This window comes from Aulonocara stuartgranti, assembly GCF_965226115.1.
Source record: "Aulonocara stuartgranti genome assembly, chromosome: 13".
Classification (NCBI taxonomy): domain Eukaryota; kingdom Metazoa; phylum Chordata; class Actinopteri; order Cichliformes; family Cichlidae; genus Aulonocara; species Aulonocara stuartgranti.
Window position 1 is genome coordinate 17,164,750 of NC_138949.1, and position 19,813 is coordinate 17,184,562.

At 41.0% G+C, this 19,813-nt stretch overlaps 2 protein-coding genes and 1 long non-coding RNA gene across 4 annotated transcripts; 1 reads left to right on the forward strand and 2 right to left on the reverse strand.

Moving 5' to 3' along the window:
* Window positions 1-1,384: 1,384 nt before the first annotated feature.
* Window positions 1,385-11,274, reverse strand: rrp12 (ribosomal RNA processing 12 homolog). The gene is made up of 34 exons (XM_082556659.1): window positions 11,030-11,274; window positions 9,730-9,953; window positions 9,528-9,611; window positions 9,337-9,413; window positions 8,902-9,007; window positions 8,700-8,816; window positions 8,411-8,549; window positions 8,172-8,299; window positions 7,980-8,078; window positions 7,791-7,882; window positions 7,594-7,705; window positions 7,395-7,495; window positions 7,171-7,285; window positions 6,945-7,087; window positions 6,746-6,867; window positions 6,581-6,645; window positions 6,320-6,482; window positions 5,602-5,756; window positions 5,043-5,110; window positions 4,588-4,681; window positions 4,317-4,475; window positions 4,121-4,201; window positions 3,930-4,035; window positions 3,712-3,819; window positions 3,463-3,620; window positions 3,298-3,389; window positions 3,038-3,193; window positions 2,773-2,945; window positions 2,570-2,680; window positions 2,444-2,490; window positions 2,274-2,352; window positions 2,097-2,164; window positions 1,924-2,006; window positions 1,385-1,824 (listed from the first exon to the last, which is right to left on the reverse strand). The coding sequence occupies exons 1-34, from the start codon at window positions 11,166-11,168 to the stop codon at window positions 1,722-1,724; spliced, it is 3,867 nt and encodes a 1,288-aa protein (XP_082412785.1). The 5' UTR covers window positions 11,169-11,274; the 3' UTR covers window positions 1,385-1,721.
* A 62-nt stretch (window positions 11,275-11,336) lies between these two features.
* Window positions 11,337-12,843, forward strand: LOC309720083. Its single transcript, XR_014280405.1, has 2 exons — window positions 11,337-11,424; window positions 11,753-12,843. It is a non-coding gene; the product is annotated as an uncharacterized lncRNA (long non-coding RNA).
* On the reverse strand, window positions 12,344-19,073 carry ubtd1a (ubiquitin domain containing 1a). 2 transcript variants are annotated; one of them, XM_082556661.1, is made up of 5 exons: window positions 18,769-19,073; window positions 18,336-18,422; window positions 13,977-14,204; window positions 13,311-13,496; window positions 12,344-13,192 (listed from the first exon to the last, which is right to left on the reverse strand). In XM_082556661.1, the coding sequence occupies exons 1-5, from the start codon at window positions 18,818-18,820 to the stop codon at window positions 12,978-12,980; spliced, it is 768 nt and encodes a 255-aa protein (XP_082412787.1). In that variant the 5' UTR covers window positions 18,821-19,073; the 3' UTR covers window positions 12,344-12,977. The 2 variants fall into 2 exon arrangements, with proteins under 2 accessions (XP_082412787.1, XP_082412788.1); XM_082556662.1 differs by lacking the exons at window positions 18,336-18,422; window positions 18,769-19,073 and adding an exon at window positions 16,886-17,318.
* Window positions 19,074-19,813: the final 740 nt, after the last annotated feature.

The window sequence follows — 19,813 nt, forward strand, 5'->3', positions numbered from 1 at the left end:
TTTGCCTTCTGAACTGCCTTAATTCTTCTTGACATTTATTCAACAAGGTGCTGGAAACAATCCTGAGATTTTGACACATATTGACATGATGACATCACACAGAAGCTGCAGATTTGATTTGTCAGCTGCACACCTGATCCACCGCATCCCAAAGGTGACCAATTAGATTTAGATCTAGGCCATTCAGGTACAGTGAACTCACTGCCATGCTTAATAAACCAGTTTGAGATCATTTGGTCTTTGTGACATAATTGTTTATGCTACTGAAAGCAGTGTGGTCAAAGGAATGAACATAGTTAGCAACCATACTCAGGTACACAGTGACATTAAACCATGCTCTGTTGGTACTGAGGGGCCTAAAGTGTGCTAAGAAAAAACTCCTAACACCATTGCACCACCAGCCTGAATTTGAAAGAGGCAGAATGGGATCCATGCTTTCATGTTAGTTAAACCATATTCTCACCCTACCATCCAAATATTACAGCAGAAATCGAAACTCATCATTTTTCAATTTTGGTGTGCCTGTGCAAATTATATTCTTAGCTGAAATAAGTGGCACCTGTTTTGGTCTTCTGCTGTTATTACCCATCTGTTTCAAGGCAACATGATGCAACTTCGACTGTAACAAGTGGCTATTTGAGTTACTGTTCCCTACCTATGAGCTTGAAGCAGATAACAGCTCTGAAAGTATTTTCACTTAGAGAGGGTTGTGCTGGAAAATCCCAGCTGATCAGCAGTTTCTGAAATACTCAGACCAGCCCATCTGGCACCACCAACCACAACACAGTCTGAGTCACTTAAAACCATTTTCTTCCTCATCCTGATGTTTGGTTTGAACTTCAGCAGGTCATCTTGACTAAGTCTACATAACTAAGTGTACTGATTTACTGCCATGCAATTGGCATATTTGATCAGGTGTAGCTATCTGCAAAATAACTCCTAAATTCTGACAACTGCTTTACGTGCTATTCAAATTCACAATTCTAAAAATAGGTGATACATTTGTCATATATTTACACATAAATGCTGCTAGAAAACATGTAAAACCACGTTTCACTGGGAATTAGGGGTTATTGTAAAAGAAAAAGTTAAAATACAATTAATTGGCATAAATTTCTTATGTGTCTTAAGTAGCTGACACGACTTATTTCACAGCAACCCAAGGAAAATGAATCACATAACAGTAATTTATGTTAACCCCCATAGCACAAGCAACCTACATTGTTTGATTCAGTCTCTTAAGTAGCAATAACAGGTTCAAATATTCCACAAAGTTAATGGTGCATTTAGATTGAGCTGTAAAAGCTCCGGGAATGCAGCTTTTCGACTATTCAGAAGCCTACAGCACCCTCAAGGGACCAAAGAACACATAACAGGACACGCATCACACTTCCAATGTTGTTTGTATATTTCAGCACATAAATATACTCGTGTTCATCATAGCAGAAACATTTCTCTGATGTACAGCCAAAGGATAACAAAAACCATTAAGGCAGGGGAAGCCTGTAAAACATCTGCTGCTGTGAAAGCTGTCAGGGACCATTTAAAGATGTCAAAGTCTAATAACACACTGCTTTCACCTTTGTAGACACTCATCAGACACACACACACACACACACACACACACAAATCCTAGGTAAGTCAAACGTTTGGCATATACATGAACATGCCATTGCACACAGTGCATTTAGAGTGCAGTGAGGAAAATACTCTGTTTGTTTTCAGGCTTTCCTCTTTTTCTTCTGCATTTTCTTTCCAGACAGCGCCCCCTTCTGGGCTCCTCTCACCATGCCCTTGAACTGGCCCTGCAGTTTGGCACGTTTCCTTTGAGAGAATAAATAAAAATATGTTACCAACCAAATTTTTAAACTCCAGAGCTTTCAGAGTTTTACAGATCTACACAGTAACAGCAGCTGCTCATACCTGCGATTGAGCTGGGCCTTCTTCAGAGGGATGTAAGCGTAAGGATCAAGCTTCCCTTTTTTCTTTACATCTCCTTTTCCTTTCTGAGGAATGCAAGACCAAAGAATAGCCATTCAGAACTAAAGCTCACAACTAGGACCACATCACAGTCCAGTTACTGCTCTCAGACTCACCTTTGATTTGTAATCGGCTCCAAATTCCTGGCCATGTCCGAGGGGTCTGTGGATACCTGAACCTCCAGCTGCGTAAAAAAGAAGACGTATAATTAGTATGACGTGTTTTAAATTGCTTAAACTTTTTTTTAGCAACTTGTTTAAGTTGCTAAAAAAAGTTAATTCAATTTAAGTTACCTTTATATTTCAACTGGGGTTCGATGTCCATTTCATCATCAAAGTTGTCATCATTAAACTTCCTCTTCTGTGACTTTTTCTGAGGGTATTTTGAAAGGACAGAGTAAATAAAATTGTGCTGAAATGTCCCAGAGAAGACAAACTCTGTAGGTTGAAGGTTAAATACTCACACTTTTGACTCCAGCCTCTTCCAGGATGTCCTCCATCTCACCTCCATCTGTGAGGTTTTTTTAAATTGTTATCACTGTCTGATCACACATTAAGCAATGTACGGATCAGCACTGGATCTCACTTACCTTTGTCCTTTACATCCTCATCTTCATCTTCTTTAATGATCAACCGTCCATCTGAGGTCACTTTAAAGCCGTGGTCAGCCTTGGCACTCTTCTTCAGCTCTGGGTTTGTGGCTATGAAACGACAACAAAACTGAGTATACTTTTGTTCAGAAATTAAACTGCAGGCAAAAAGCACCCATTGAAAACAAAACAGATGGTCTTACCTAACACTCTCTGCGAAACCTTAGGATCAAGGAAGTTAAGTGGGTCATCTTCCTCTCCCTCTTTGAGCCAAGCCCGTCCTTTCTGCTGTTTGCCTGCTTTCTTCTGAGCACCGCGAGTCTTTCCTTCATCCTCTGACAAATCACTGTCCGACTCAGCGAGAATCTCCTCGATACTTAAGGGCAGAAAGTTTTTGGTTTTTTAAAGGAAGGAGATGGGCAAATGCATGATGAAAGGCAGGGTTTTATGTTGGGAACAGCGGCCTACCTTTCACCCTTTGCTTTAGGTGCTTCCTGCTCGCTTTCAGAGTCGTCCTGCTCCTCTGTGGCCTGTTTCCGCCTCTTGTTCCGAGCCTCAGCCTTGCGGATGTTTGCTAGCACCTTGTGGTGCTCTGCAGGGAGCATACTCTTCACCAGCTCAAAACTGAGCACACAGCAAGGAAAAAAAACAAAAACAAAACACACAATTAGAGCCACGAGCTAGCTGACAGAGCCCTGATGGCATCTATAAGAATGTGGTGCCTTTACCCAAATTTTCTGATGAATTTAGTGAAGATGTTCTTCAGCTTTGTTCTGAAGTGCCTTCTCATATCATCCCTAATGTTTCCAATGCCTTCCATCTGAACAAAAACAACAAAATATTTAATAAAATAAAATAATGCAACTCCATTAACTACAATGTACAGTACATACCATGACAGTGACATGCGAGGCCAGGGTCTTGGGGTCCATGATGAAGAGGATGACCTTGATGAAGCCTAAGGCAGCCTTCACTACCTCTCTGGTATGAGACGACAGCAGCAGACAAATGTTTTGCAGCAGCTGCTCCATGGTGGTCAGCTCTATGGAGTCTGAGAAAGAAAAGGAAGCACACTGAATCCAGTCCGAGACTCTAAACCTTGAAATCAACACCACTGAATTGCTGAAAGTCAGCAGGCCTACCTTTGTACTCAAACACAAGGCGTGTGAGAGCCAGCACTGCGCAAGTGATCATGGTGACGGAGCCCGTGAGTCCTGCATACACCATCACTAAATACTGCTCCATGGCATCTGGATCAGAGATGGAAGCGCAACTAATTACAAACCTTTACAATCAAGTTTTTTTGTGGAAAGATTTGGGTCCGTGCAAATTTAGCAGAAACAATATGTATGTATGTTACCTTTAGTATTTCCACAGAAGCGGACAAAAGCATTTCCTATTTCCACCAGCAGATTATAGGCACTCTTACGAGCACCAACAGACACCTCCTTCGTACATATGATCACCTGAAAGACACAACATCCTTATAAAAACTGACAAAAACCAGTAGTCCATCTCTCTGTGTTTGCCAGCACTTGTTTGTGACAATACCTCTGGCAGCAGCGTGGTGATAAAGTCTTTGTGATCTTCATTTAACCTTCTTACGATGTGGCTCAGACACTTAAGTCTCGGCTGTGGAAAAGCAATACAAACAGGAAGATAAAAATCAGACAGCAGTATAAACCAAAATATAAAGTCCCTTTGAGTGTCTCGTTTATTTTACTTCTCTTTCAAACAGCACACTCACCCTTTTTGCAGGTGAAGAGGCGTTTTTCAGAGTCTCAAGCAGCACGACTTTGAGTGTTTCCAGATTGGACATGACAAACAATCTACATGCATCTCTCTCTCCTCCACACATCTCCTCTAGCACACGGTACGCCTTCTTCTGCATGCTTGGCTCTTTTGTCTGAAAAAGAAATAAATCAATTTTTTAAAAAAAATGCACCAACAGAGACACAGTTAACAAGAATACTACTCAAGTTTGATGGGTTTAAATCAGAAACTACAAGTGCTCTTACCTCCAGATATGGCCTTATCAGCTCAAAGGTTTTAGTCATGGTGACTTCATCAACACAGGGAGCCATAGCAACGACAAGATCCATCACTGACAGCCTAAAATGCAAATAAAGCCAAAACAAAAAGAATCAATTAGACAATGGGGGATGTTTAGAGGCTTCGTTCCTCAAGCTGTTCCTGATCAGGTTTTGTGTAATTTTCTGCTGAAGGAGACTGCTGGCATCAGAGAGTGAAATCAGAGGTGCACTGGGGTTTTTTCCACCCATACCTAAGTGGATATTGCATAATATCCAAATGAATGACAAGACCCAAGGTTCCCTGAGCAGACTATTACATTTTAAAAAGATGACCAATGTCACTCACTTCTTAATCCTCTGGCTCATGTAGCTCAGTGTATATAAATCACCGATTCAGAAGGAGAGAAGGTGATGGCAAGAGATTCTCATTTATGACTTACCGTATGAACTCATTTGATTCTGCGCTGGTCAACCTCTCTGTGGCTTTTTGCAGGAATGTGCAGATCATCTGAGGGTTGATATTTTTTTTTTTTTATTATTATCATTAGTGATAAACCAGCATAAGAAATATGGCCTATGATGGCCTTGATTGCCTATAAATATATTAATTTCTGTACAAATTCAGATTAGATACGCTGAAATATGTCGTATGAAAAGTACTGGGCCACACATCATATTAAAGAGCTCATTGCAACAAGTCAGGTTATTACATGTCTACAAGTGGCATTGTTGGAAATGGAAACATTTAGGTTACAGAGCAGGCACACTGAGTGCTGAGGCTCATAGTCTGTAAAAGAATCCAAACCACCTCTGCCATTAACATCAGCACAAAAACTGTGTGCCAGGAGCTTCATGGCAAAGTGTAGGTGGCCCAGTACTTCTGACCATATAGTGCATGATCAGCTCTCAATGACTGGAGCACTTCAAAAAGTGTTCAATATGGCAGTAACTGCATGCAATTTAGTGCGAAAGAATGCAAGAAAAATAAGCCGTACTAACCAGCATTTCAGTGATACCCAAATACACTTTGATGGTGTCCAGCACAGCCATCCTGTAGGTTCCAGACTCTCCATTAGCAGGCTGCTGGCTGTACACATTGAAAAGGATGGGCAGGAAATTCTTAGAGAAGCGGCCCACTTCGGCCTTTTCTTCTTCTGCAGTGGAAAAAAAAAGGACACAAAACACTGTAAATGAACAAATTTAGAAGATTCAAGTGTTGGGTGACTTGATTTAACCCCCAGATACCTTTTTATCTTTCAATTATTACAACAAGATAAAGGGCATAAAGAAATGATGATCTTGTATTAAGGGACTGTTTCTCTTCCAATTATACAAATCAACTTCTGTCTTTTCTTTTCATGTGAACCTCCAGGCCTCCCATTTTGAAAGCTCTGACCACCAGCGCTGTGGCACTGGCCTCCAAATGTGCTCTTTGTGACAGGCTTCATGGTCTTTTTCTGAATCTTACCTCTATGACTCTGCATCTCACTTCAATTTCATTTTTGTTGTAATCGACTTATATTCAAAGTTTAAGGTGATCCACTGTTGAGACATTTAAGTTCAATAAGTGGATGTTGCTTCTAAAGTTAATGAATAATCATGTTGGATAAACACGATGTTAATATTGACCAAAATACTCAGGGTTATGAATGTTTCCATAATTGAGTAGACATAGGATTATATTGTTCTCTTACTGTTTGACCATGTGTTTTCCTACCTGTTGAGCAGCTCTTGTTGATAATGGTGCGTAGGGCCTGACATACTGTGAGCCTCAGGTCTGGCCGTTCATTGACAGCCATACCAAGAGTGCGGGCAATGCCTTTAAAAGCTGTCAGCACGTCCACAGGGCACGTACAGAAGCCAGGAAGCATGGTCCAAATCTAAAGAAAGAAAAAGAAGAAAGCAACACGCGCTAAAAAATTGTAATAATTCATCAAGTGGTTCTGTTTACTTATTTACATGAAGTTTGTAAAAGTACCTGAAGCTGTAAGGTGTCATAGACTTTGGCCTCCAGTTTTTGCCCTGTTTGCTCCAACTCTACAGCTACAACACAATCACAGAGCAATCTATCAGTACACACAAGCCAGAAAATGCACCTTTGTTCTACCTAACCCTCCAAAGGACCATACCCCTTTTTGTTTACCTCTCTGTTTAAGTGTAGAAGCCAGAGGGAGGAAATAGGAAGTGAAGAAACTAAGATGAGTGTTCTTCACATGATCTCTTATGACTGGGACCAGCCAGCTGCGTGGGAACTCCAAGTCATCGCTGAAGAAAGAAAAAAAAGTTTGTTAATTTGTTAAGCAATAAAAACATCAAGAATACTACTATGTTTGTGTCCTTACTCATAGCCAGTGATGTTGAGAGGCACGGCACCTAGCACCACTTCGGGCCCCATGCTCTCCACAGCTCCTCCTACAGCCAGGTCCAACTCTCCACTGAAGGCAAAATGAGGAGTGGAGCGCAGGTCTGCCAGAGATTGCAGAGACTGTCCAGGACAAAAAAGCATTGAGTTAAGCAAACTTATCTTACTTTGACAGCCTAGTGATCAGCAAAATTTTGTGGCAATACCTTAGTCATGATGGGATGAGCTTGTTTCCCTGCAACTCGATAGAAGCAACCCAGAATCTGCAGCACAAACGGCCAAGAGGCATGGAAGCGATAGGACAATCCTTCTTCTACAATACTGAAACACACATGCACAGCCACAATCGTAATGATGAACATTTATATGTAGTTCCTAAGAACAAAAAGGAAAAAAGACAGACTAGCATGCTTAACACTAGGAAACATACCGAAACATTTTGCAGACATAGGAGGAGTTCCCTGAAGATGCTGTGCCAGTGACGGTGCCCATTTCATCCATAGGAGAGGCAACACATTCAGTCAACAACGTCTGGAAGAGATAACCAGGAATAAATCTTCATCTGGGAGCGTGCACACAAGCATTTACATCATCATCTGCTAAAGATACCCATCTTCATTGTCCCTTACCTTTAATGTGTTGGTGGCTGCAGAAACCACCTGAGTGTGAGGTGACAACAAGCAGGACATCGCAGCAGAAAAGAGGCGAGGGAGGTGACCCAAACTCAGAGAACTCTGCAAACTAGACGACAAGGATGTTGTGGACCAACAGTCGGACTGGAAAATGCACAGTTATGGGAATCTGTTGTACTGTTTTCATTTATTACCTCGCCAGGTGAATGTGCGCTTTCTCCATGACAGCAAGCCAAGCGAGCAGCGGCTGTAAATCATTCTCACTGGGCAGGTAATCGTACAGAGCCTGGAGATAAGAGATGACAATTGAGTTTTCACACCAAGCTTTGTATTATAACTAAAAATCGAACTTTAAAAATCTTGTTTGGTTTATGTTCACTCACAGTGATGATCTGTGCGTTGAGTTCTGGTGAGAGCGTCGAAGCATTGGGCTTCCCGCTGAACAGCTGATGAAAGGCCTGCATGGCACTAGCGGTCACCAACTACAGTCAGAGACATCGACAACTATATTTGAGTATCCACGATGATGAACAAGGGGGATTTGGCAGCACCTATGAATATTTTTGTGTTCTCACCACATGACTGAGTGTCATCACTCGCAGCAGAGTCTCACAACAGGACTTGACAGCTCCCAGAGGAAACGTCCCCATCAGCTCCTTCAAAAGGCCAAGCACATGGAGTGCGGTTGTGTCCTCTTTACTGCCTATGGGGAAAAACACAAACATTACCCACAACCTGCTGGACAGCCATAGAGTCGCACAAATCTTCATCATATAGAGAACAACCCGCGGTCCTAATAAACCTGTTGTCTCACCTCCTGCTTGCTCCATTTCTTTTGTGCAGAATTTGGCTGTGGTAACTGCAGCAGGATGATGGGCTGGAGCATTTTCTGTAAACAGGAAGTCACTGCCTCTAAGAATGGAGCAAACACCTTGCTGTGCTGCTTTACGGACCTGAAAGGAAAAAAATTCAATGGCACAAATGTCCTCACTTTTAGTATTTCACTGAATGTTTAATACAGCTGATGAGCAGTAAATCCAAGACAGACTGAACGCATCTGTTTAGTGTGGCTGAGCAGTTACGAGCAGGTTGGTGGGACTCGCCTTAGGCTTGTTGTGCACTGTGAAGCTGAGAAGGCCATGGTAAGCCTGGAGAGTAGATGGGTAAGTCCACACAGATGCGTCCTGCTTCCTCAATAGAGTGGCCAGACATGACAGTATCTGCAGAGGAGAAAAATAACAAAGCTAAGCATTGCTGCAGTTGTCAAAAGAAGAGCCAAACAGACACAGAAACAAGCCCACTTACCCATCTGAGTGCCGAGGTAGTGTCAGATGTGGCCTGTTTGGACATGACATCCATCAGAGCCTTGGTGGTGTCGGAAAACTTCGACTTGAGGACCGGAGCAGGAACACTAAGGAATGCAACACGTCAAGCAGATGGAAAAATGCAACACACCAGTTGAATTTATTGTGGACATTATAAGCCACGCTTATATATCTTAACACTTTAAGGACTTTCTCTACTTTCTGTCGATGGCGGGTGGAGAATATCATCAGTTAACCTAACACGCATGTCTCTGAACTGTGAGAAGAAGCCTAAGTAAACCCACGGTTGAGAGACCGTGCAAACTCAAGAGAGAGAGAAAAAAAAAGTCCCAAGCCAGGGTTCAAACCAGGAAACTTCTTATTGTGAGGAAACAGTGCTGCTTAGTGGAGTAACATTTAAGTATTTGGGTCCTACCGTTTCATGACAAGGTTGAGGAGGTATGCCACTGCAGCCTGGGATTCTGCTGTATCCACAACCTCCAGGGTGGTCATCTTAGGGGAAAATAAGATTTAGTGGATTTTGAAAAACAAAACCTTGATTTACGTTGCCTTTCGAGCAAACCACACCATAAAATCTAAAAGAATCTTTTTTTAAAAAGCACTCACCAAAGCAGCAAAGTACTCTGTTTCAGTCTCCTTCCCACCTTGACTGCGGATCACTTCAGTAACGGCTGCCAACACGGCACAGATCTGTAGAAGACAACGTTAGAGCTGCAGGGAAGCTCACTGTCCAGCTTTGCTCACAATATAAACAGCACACAAACTAAAATGTTATCAATAAATGGCCCATCATAAAAGTGATGCCCACCTCTTTGTGTGCAGCTGAATTAGACTCCCAGAAGCGCTGCACCTTTCTAAAGGTAAGGTTGGAGCAGTCTGATAGGCCACTGAGGAAGGTACCCGAACTTCTTTGTGATACAGCCTCTTCTGGCTCTTCTTCCATGGCGGCATCTTTACGAGTGCCGATCTCCAGCGGACCGGCCTGCAGCTCATTGTGAAGCTTGAGAGCATCGATTGTGAGATCACTCTTTCCTGTGGGGTTAAAACAAAAAACAAAAACTGAATTCTAAAACCTTATTACACCAAATTCTGACCCCAAATTAGACATGGAGACAGATGTGCAAGAAAGCGCGACCTTTAGTTTTTCCCTTTGACTGACGGATTACCTAACCTCACCTGCACAAGCATGTGGTTGACTTGGGAAAAAAAAACAAAAAAATCAATTAACCTTCCCAAAGAGGAGGAGACCAAGCTGCTTTTTATTTAGGCATGCTAACTGTGAACCACTACCAAATCAACCAGTCAATCATAGTTGCATGCCACCAAACCTATCATCTAATTTTCCATGCATGCATGCTTTTTCAGACATTTCCAAAACAGTAAAGACAATCCCAAAGTATTGGAGCCTTTGCACACCTTAGTCCGATGCAACCAGTTTTCCTATTTTGTTTCTACAATATGTTCAGACTCAATAATAAAACAGCTGATGCTGAAAATATGTACAGGCCAACCTTTTAGTCTTAGGAAAAAAACTGAGCAGGAATCAATAAAGTGAATTGACAGTCTGAACTTAGATCACCACTGACGACAACAATATCTTACCAATAACCATCCTAACTATTGCTACACTATTCTTTAGTTACTTTGGACTCTCATAATTAAGCAGACCAGATAAGTAAAGGGGACGCTTCACCCAGTGTGCTGATGTAAATACTCAAATCACAGCTGGATGTTCAAACCTAAACATGCTGTTGCTCATACAATCAGCTGGCTACAGAGCCAAAACAACCACATTTGCGTCTAATAACTGACAAACTTTGCACATTTATTGTAAAGCACATCTTTTCTAGGCTTAATAGGTGCAGGGCAGATACTTTTACACAACTAAAGATGATAGCTTGGTCTTTGAGCTCCAAACACACAAGTAGCTGTTGCTCTAAAACTAAACTGACATACAAGTTATTTAACCTGACAAAAAGATATAGATGTGGCGATATGACGTTAAAGTTTCTGCCAGCAGCTTGAATGTGGCTGCTGATTGTGTCAAAACCTAGAAAGATTAAATGGCTAACGCTAGCCGGAGACCCACGTGTAGAGGGAACGCTTACCGGTGGGTCGGCTGAAGAAGCGGCTTTTAGCAGCCTGACGGAAGCGACTCGTCTGCGGGTTAGAGTCGCTGCTGTGTCCTTTTTTCCACCGTTTGAGCTTCGACGCCGTCCCAGAGCGAAGTTTCCCCGATTTCACCATTTTCGGGACTGAAAATAATCACGTTACACCACCAACTGTGCCCGATTCTGTCGCCTACCAAACTACGTCACAGCTTTGCTCACGTGTCACAAGTTATGTTTCCTGAAGATGGCGCTGTCCACCACAGACAGCGTGAATAACACGATCCTACGGTCCATGACTGCAACTACCCTGACTGCCATCGTCTAAAGAGAGATATGACCTCTTCTGCAGATAAAGGAAACCCGTGACCTTAATTTAAGTATAGCTTTGTCAGGTGTGGCATATAAAACCATATAAAAAGAACGATGATACAAAAATACAGCCAGTCATTACACCCGTCTGCCATTTTAGGTACACATTTTCAACTGCTTTATCACAAACATCTTATCAGCCAATCACATGGCAGCAACTCAGTGTATTTAGGCATGTAGACATGGTCATGATGACCTGCTGAAGTTTAAACCAAGCATCAGAAAGGGGATGAAAGGAGATTTAATTGACTTTGAAGGTGGTGTGGTTCTTGGTGTCAGATAGGCTGGAATGAGTATTTCAGAAACTGCTGATCTGCTGGGATTTTCCTCACACAAACATCTCTCTTACAGATGATGGCCTGAAAAAAAGAAAATCTAGTGAGCAAAAATGTCTTGTTGATGCCAGAGATCAAGGGAGAATGGAGGACATGAAGGTAACATAACTCAGATAATGTATGCAGAAGAGCATCTCTGAAGGCACAACATAGAGATGGGCTACAACAGCAGAAGACCAGCTGGTGACAATCCTGCGATGCAAGAACAGTCACACGGGCTTACCAAAGTTGCACGATCAAAGATTATAGAAATGCTGCATGGTTTGATGAGTCTCGGTTGCTACTGTGTTATTCAAGTGGTAGGGCCAGAATTTAGCGTAAACAACACAAAAGCATGGATCCATCCTGCCTTGTATCAATGATTCAGGCTGCTGCTGGTCGTGTAATGATGTGGGGGTTATTTTCTTGGCACACTTTGGGCCCCTTAGCACCAACTGAGCATCATTTAAATGTCAGCGCCTACCTCAGTATTGTTAACCATATTATGACCACAGTGACAGTGAGTTAACTGAGAGATTTTCATCAGCAAAAGGGGGTCCAACCCTTATTGGGAACATCCAGTTCCAATTGCAGATCTTGGTGCCAATAAATAAATGAAAAGAACAACTTTAAATTTATAATATTTATTAAGTTATTCAAGTACAGTGAGCATCATATTTGTACATCAAACTACACCTTCTTGTTCATAGTGATAAAATTAAAAAAGCAAGTCTGGTCATCTCTTATTCCCTTTAAAAAAGGTGCCTTCATTACATTCCCTGTCTTTACCATGAATGTACAGTAGTGAAATGAAAACAGTGTGCACATGAGCAAACAACATACAGTGAACATTTCTACTACCTAAACAGATGAAAGTAAAAGAGTTAGAAAGAAAGATTTTTGTCTAGATTCTGAGGTGAACCATATTTAATTTATTCATAAGCACCAGAACAAACAAACATGACAAGAAGGGAAACCCATGTAAACAACAAAGCTGTGAGTTCATGGCTTCACAAATAGACGGACACTGGGATGTGCATCTTAGGGCTCTACTTTTCACCTAAAGTGTTTCAGTGCTTTTTTCCCCATTTGGAAAAAGGAAAAATAGAAAAAGGAGCAATACAAAAAGCAATATATTTTTATATAAAAATGTACACAAAATTCCACCGCAGAATTAACTGGACAGTAATGTCACCAACTCCTGTTCCAGCAGCCCACCTCTGGCACATTCATGATCTTTTCTTCACCTTGCTTTATTTGCCTCAGTTAGTTATGACTGAGGGATTTATATTGACAATCACTTGGACGACAAATTCCTTTTGGATTTTAGTATCTTGCAGGCGAGTCTTGTCGGTCAGAAGCTTCCCAGAAAAGAACCACCTCTGGCGGGACACATCAATTTCTTCCTGTTCTTCTAGTAACTTCTTTAGCTCAGCGATGGTGTCTGCCATGCTGGCTGTGAGACGCACATCCTTTCCTAAGGGAGAAGTAGAGTTGACACAGATCTTTTTATCCAGGTAAAAAAATCTCATTTCCAACAATCCATGCATAACGTGATTTTTAGAGATATACAGATGCATAATTCCAAGTCTTACCAGTTGATAATCGCACCCGTAGCTGGAACTCTTCTCTGCTCGGAGAGGGCTGAGATTGTTTTTGCGTCGATTCGGAAACCTTGCTGTCGCTGGATGTTTCAGTGATGAGGTTGACAGGCGGGGCTAAAGTGTACGCTGGGAGCTGATAGCGGTTGCCCAGCTCATCGTAACACTCTGTGAGAGAGCCTGCAGAAGAGAAATAACCCAGATAAACAACCAGTTAAAAAAACCAAAAAAAAAAAAAACCCTTATCCCTCTCCACAACATACACAACTTTAACCTTGAGCTACACATGTCCCCTCATTTCAACTGTTAAGAAATCCTGTCTGAGCATCACTTTTCTTCCATTAGTAGCAGTTAAAAGCAGATGAGCATGTGAGAAGACTATGTGAGGACTGCTTTTTTTTTCCAGCTAACACCACCAGGGCTTTCAGTGCATCAGACCACTCACAGTGGTCATGCAGTACTGCGACTATTATGTAACTACTACAACAGTAATCTCTGCACAGTTGATGGGATTCAGCAAACTGTTCTTTGACTTTTACAAATGATTACAGTGAGCTCTGCATTTACAATGGGAGGTCTAGTCCACTTACAGCGTATAATTTATAGCCAAATTATGCTTTCATATCTCAAAGGGGATTTTGTGTATGTGTGTTTGCATACCATGTGGTAATGTAATGCAGGCACCATCCACGATAGCCTGCGCTAGCTCCAGGTCATTGCACTCTGCAGCCAGGGCTGCTGCTCTGAGTGCGTCCCAGATTTCCTTGCGTCCATCAAAGGCCGGAGCTGTATCCCAAAATTCATCCCTCTTGCTCCTGAGCTGGCCCTCAGTCATCGGGTACTCACTCTTCCATTTTGGACGCTCTTTCTTTAGAGGCTCATTGCGTCCTTAACAAAAAGAGAGGGAGGGGTAAAAAAAAAAAAAAAAAAAGAGAGGTGTTTAATCTAATTTTACAGACTGCTCTAAGAAATGACCAAGAGACTGTGACGCAGAAATAATCCGGGCTACGCTTTTGAAAACAACTTCTAGTTTATAAAAAGTAAAACAACAAACAAACAAAGAAAAAAAACTTTGTTGCTAATTTATTCTAATTACATAATAAAGAGATTACATGGTGCGAATCCAGGTATCTGGTAGTAAACTACTTATTACGTCGATGTCTACTAAAGTGGATAAGGACATCACTGCTCCAAAAAAAACGCCTGAGCTCTGTACTATTACATCAGACAGCCAAGGTCAGGAAATATTTTTGTTTTACTCTGATGTGAAGTGTCCTTAAAAGAATGTAGGTATAAATGCACTGAATGCATTAAATGTTCTTGGTTTGAGTCATGTAAACACAAAAAGGGACAAAAAGCTCATCTTAATACCTTGTACACACACACACACCACAGTCACTATCTGTGATATTTAGCAGTTTCTGCATAGGCTGACTATAGCCAGTAACCAAAATGCGCTTTTTTTTGGTCTTGTTCTTTCGTTTTCTTTAAATCAGAGCTCCAGCAGCAGTATTTTGTACACCTACTGCAGGTGTTTCTTTGCTAGCTATTGGTGTATAGCTGCAGTACTGGTGTACCAAAAAGTCAATTTGCTTCACAGAGAGAGGAAAATCAAAGTGATTATTTATAGTGCTGTGGATTACTGCAGTGGCCAGTAATACACACATGCGCACGGACAGGCGCTCACTCACAAGCAAACACCAGTGGATTATAGGCAGTAAGCAGGTCCCACATAACAGGATTTATCTGTGCCTATCCCTTAAGGCATTGGATAGAAAGATGACAACCCTTTAGCCAATGAAAGGCAGCCAACAGACACAGATCTGCCACTGCACGCACGCATAAATACAAACACAAAGCCACTACAACTCAATTACACTGTCACTTTATCGAATTACGGAGTGTTTACAAACTGCTGCAAAGCGTGGTTTTGTCCCTTTCAAACCTGATTTTCCAACAAGATCAAAGGAAGCCTTTATAAAATCTTAAATAACATTTAGCAATGATACACATCCCAATAGACATAGATATTAAAGACATCTTCTGTAGCACTGATCTAGAAACCAGCTGAAATATTATAACACTGACCACACAGTACAAGAGGCCTCAAAACATTGTTACTAAATTCCAATGTAAAATTATGTTTTGAGTTATATGACAAATTTGCTAATTTCAGTTGGTGAATTCCCCCAAAATTTGTCTGGTTGAATTAAATTTGTACATAGACACCTTAATCCTAAAGACCGATAACAAAATGAGCACATATGGTTATATTAAATGTATTCTTTTGAACTGCTTATTAAGTTATTCTGCCATTTATTACTGTTTTTTACTCATTAAAATTTTTTACATTTAAGTTGTTTACTTTATTCTGTCTCATGTGATTTATATTCCTCCCACATTACCCTTAGGATTGAATTAAACAGACATGTCCAGCCTGAGCACATCAGAATGTTAAAGCTTTGCAAGTTCATTTATATCAAACTTTCAAAACTAAATTAACATGCCAGCCAAACAAATGCAAATTAGATTGTTTGTCTGGAATCCTAACAAGTGACCCTGCCAGTAGACATGGGAAAATACACAGTGACAGTTTTGGGATTGTGCAAGTCTAAGACTTTCAGAATGAGAGTGCAGAACAAAACATGCCAGATTTTATTTCCTGGTTGTACATTTTGTTACATAACAGTATGTACAAGCATTTTTGCTTTGGTTGTGTTTACTAGATTGAAGCAGATGCAATCAGTGCTTAGTGATGACGACCTACAAAATATAAAAATGTTTCATCCACCTCGCTGCTGTACTCAGTTTGTCAGTGTTAGTGTTTGCGTAGAGGGAGATCAGATTTGACAGCATGTCCTTTAGCTGTAAGACTAGCTCCCTGGAAAGATTAGCACTTTAAACTGAAGCGAGTGAGCAAGTTTGACTTTCCTGAGCTAAAATGTGCAGGTGGAAGTAAAGAAAGAAAAGAAAAAAAGAATGGTACAAGTAAATCTCTGCAATAACAGGAATGAGATTAAAAGGTCTAATGTAGACCTGCTGCTTATGCAGTATGATTTTATATATCATTTTAAACAACCACTATAAGCAGGATCTGTGAGCAGTGTTGTATCTACCTACTGTAAAATGTGCGTGTAATACTAAGTTCATAATAACTGTATAATAGATAATAGAAAAATACACAAAGTCAGATATGTCAACATCTGTGCAAGTAAAAAAATGATCAACAAAGTCTTCATACATTTAAGATACACTTAAGGTGCAAAAGCTTTGCAGCTTTTACACCTTAAATGTTTTAACTAATAAAATGATGATCCATTAAAGCAGGCTTTAATGGATCATCATGAAAGTATTAAAGTCAAAGGCAGCACTGAAGATACAATTTGATTTTCATTTGTTATTGTAAATCAGTTTTTCAGCTGCGCTTCAAATGCTAATTTACCAATTACCACTACATAATGGGATTATAACAGCAAAAACATTAGTAAAGACTATAACACATACCCCTCTGGGGCATTTTATTGCACCCAGAGTAACTTTTTCCACCCGTGACAAAAATCTATACTTACTTTTAAGCAAAATCTTCAAAGGGGAATTTGGAACCTGATAGTAATTGTATTCCCTTGAGTTTGGTACTCCCATTGCTCTTCTGTCGCTGAGGTTTGATATGCGCCAAACTGCTGTACATCAAAAATCCTTAACGATGAGCTACAGTGAACGATCCCGAGGAAGAGGACAGTCTCCGCTCGGTCGGACCAGCTTGAAGAAACAAATGCCTGATCTAGTTCACCAAGCTGCGCAGACTAAGAATCACAGCTCTGCTAATCATTGTTACATTTCCCCAGTTGCTGAAAAATGACTGATCCCCCACCACTTTTATCCCCTTCTACTAACAAACACACCACAACCCCAAAATAACTTTGAATCAATTCATGGAAACAGGTAGAATATAGGAGGAGAGCAAGTTGAGTGTCCTTGGCAGAAGGTGGCGTCTTTACACAAGAGCCCTAATCCTATCAGCTCTATTTAGAGCTGGGATAAAAATACTCAGAGGCAAAGTGCTAAACCTATTAGCACACAATAAACCGTTGTCAGACAATTACAGTCTGATTCAAAGGAAAGCCAATGTCTACTTCGAGGAAATGTCCTGAACAGGCGATTCTTTTTCTTTTCTAAGGCTGTGATAATTATAGAAATACGATGCTACTTTCTCACAACTGACAATGAGGCAGTTCATTGAATTTCACCAAACTGTGAGGTCTGAGCTTATGATGGTGATCGAAATGTCTAAGAGGTCATGCCTGTCTTGCAGGTAATGTATTTCCTTCTGCATATGAATGTGTTTTGCACATAAAGCACATCATGTACCAAGTAGGTCAATCTCTGATTGAAAAACTCTCTGTTGAGGCTCCTGCTGCTGCTCAATGCATAATGAATGGCAGTCTAGCGCAGCACACAGCACACAGGCTCTGTGAATGGATTGAACAGTGTTTATATAATCTGTCCTATCAGGCCAGGTCCTTAAACCCAGATTAGACACATGACTAAGCCACGACACATTTAACACCTGAAACTATAAGTATTCAGAATAACAAAGGTGTAGCTAGGATGCAACACCTGAAACCCTGAGGCTTTATCTTACAGCCCATCTGGCAGGTGCTACATGAATGTATATGTAGTGTAAATAAAAATGCAGAAAGTGTCTCGTTGTATTGGTTGAATTCAATGACAGTAAGTCCCATTATTATGTAGTGTTTAACTGATGTGCTTAAATACATCACTATACAGTAATCTCCCTACCGCGATGGTAATATTGGAAAATAATAATTTAATACAAAAGTGCTGGTCAAGGAGGAATATTAGAAGGGTCACTCAAGCTCAAGAGTTACATCACCACAAACTGCAAGTCAGCAAAGATGTAGAGAAAGCCATTGCTGGTTTGTGCTTTGCGGACATGATGTCCTAAGTATGAAGCTGCACTTATTTCAACATCTGCGAAGCCAATGTCCAGCTTCTTACCTCCGCGTTTTTTGCTCCTTGTCGAGTTTCGGGCACTCCCTTGTCCATCCATCCTACTCCTCCCCACACAGCCTCCCATCACTGTCCCTACATTTCAGATCAAGGAGAAATCTGTCATATTTTACATATTTTCGAATATAAACGCTTTGAAATGAACGTGCAATAATGTCACATAAATAAACTGTTGGTAATGATGTGAAATTAAGTGCCTTATATGAAAAGCACCATCAGGGAATGACAGCTCAGCACGCCTTGTTCTTATGAGGTCAGACGAGCTGATGTGTTTACGTCACGTGTACCGCCAGCTGACGGGGACACGCGCCTGAAGCTAATGCCAGCTGATTATTGCCCACGCACGCGTCCAGAGTTGTGTTTTTGCACTCTTACATTTTTTTAATGAATCCAAATCAATGCATATATTTATTTTACATACCGGAAATCCAGTCTGCTAGATTATGCATTCGTCTGCAGTTTGCCTGCCACATCCGAACTTCAGGTGAAGTTAGAGTCTCACGCGACGATCAGCAGAAGAGGTAATCAGCCAAGTAGGAGGACAGGCACAGACCCAGTGTGTCTGTGCAGAGGCGATGTGTCCAGGTGGCCTCTGCAGAGCCTTTAGTAAATCTCAGCCGTTTCTCCAAAAATATGCGATCAGTATCCACATTTCCTCCAAATCATAGTGTACACAGCCTACCAACACAATCCGTCCACACTGATCCAGAATTAAAGACTTGCAGTCTGTACGCATGCGTAACTTAGAGCCATCGCGTCAGAACAAGACAGGAAACTGCTAAACCGCTCCTTCGGGATAATAGGATGGCTGAAACATAATTTAGCCGTCTTTTAACCACCATTTAGAGTTTGAAACGACAGGAAAATGTCTCTAAAATAAGTCCTGTCAAAGACAAAACCTTTAAAATGAATTTATTGGGTTATTGCACAATATATTGTTACATTTTTCAACTGGGGTTTTATTCTGAAATGAATGGCGGAAGTTTTATTTATCATTCTTAGGTTAATTGATGCTATACTGTGGTCTCCATAAAACGTGACATTTCTACTACAAACAACTGCAGTTTTAGTTAATTCAAGAAAAACACCACCGGCACAACTGTTACTCATCTATCTACAGTTTCAACTACATGAAAGTGCACAATCTGTCACATACAAATATGCTATTTCAACAAAGTTTCCGAAGAAAAACTAATCAAGCTTCTGAAATTTACAGCCTGTTCGGTCTATTTTGGTGGGTGGGTGCTCCCCTCCACAACACTGAATCTGAGTAACATGTTGCCTAACAAAGTGTGAAACACTAAATCAGTGTGGGACAGCTCATCTGACTAAGGTGTCCACAAACTGTGAATATGTTAAATCCTGACTAATCCTGTATTTGTGTTGTGAGTAATTAGTAGTTATGAATAACTATGGATGAATGCATAAAATGTGTAAATGTGTGTAACATTCTTGCGTTTTCTAAC

Excerpts from the sequence above, each read along its gene's own strand:
- rrp12 (XM_082556659.1), bottom strand. The coding sequence starts at position 11,168 with ATGGTGAAATCGGGGAAACTTCGCTCTGGGACGGCGTCGAAGCTCAAA. Across the intron at positions 3,390-3,462 it reads CCTCGCATGTCACTGTCATG|ATGGAAGGCATTGGAAACAT; the intron begins GTATGTACTGTA and ends GTTTTTGTTCAG. Across the intron at positions 1,825-1,923 it reads AAGGCCCAGCTCAATCGCAG|GAAACGTGCCAAACTGCAGG; the intron begins GTATGAGCAGCT and ends ATTCTCTCAAAG.
- ubtd1a (XM_082556661.1), bottom strand. The coding sequence starts at position 18,820 with ATGTGGCAGGCAAACTGCAGACGAATGCATAATCTAGCAGACTGGATT. Across the intron at positions 13,497-13,976 it reads CTGCATTACATTACCACATG|GCTCTCTCACAGAGTGTTAC; the intron begins GTATGCAAACAC and ends TCTCTTCTGCAG. Across the intron at positions 13,193-13,310 it reads ACGGGTGCGATTATCAACTG|GAAAGGATGTGCGTCTCACA; the intron begins GTAAGACTTGGA and ends CTTCTCCCTTAG.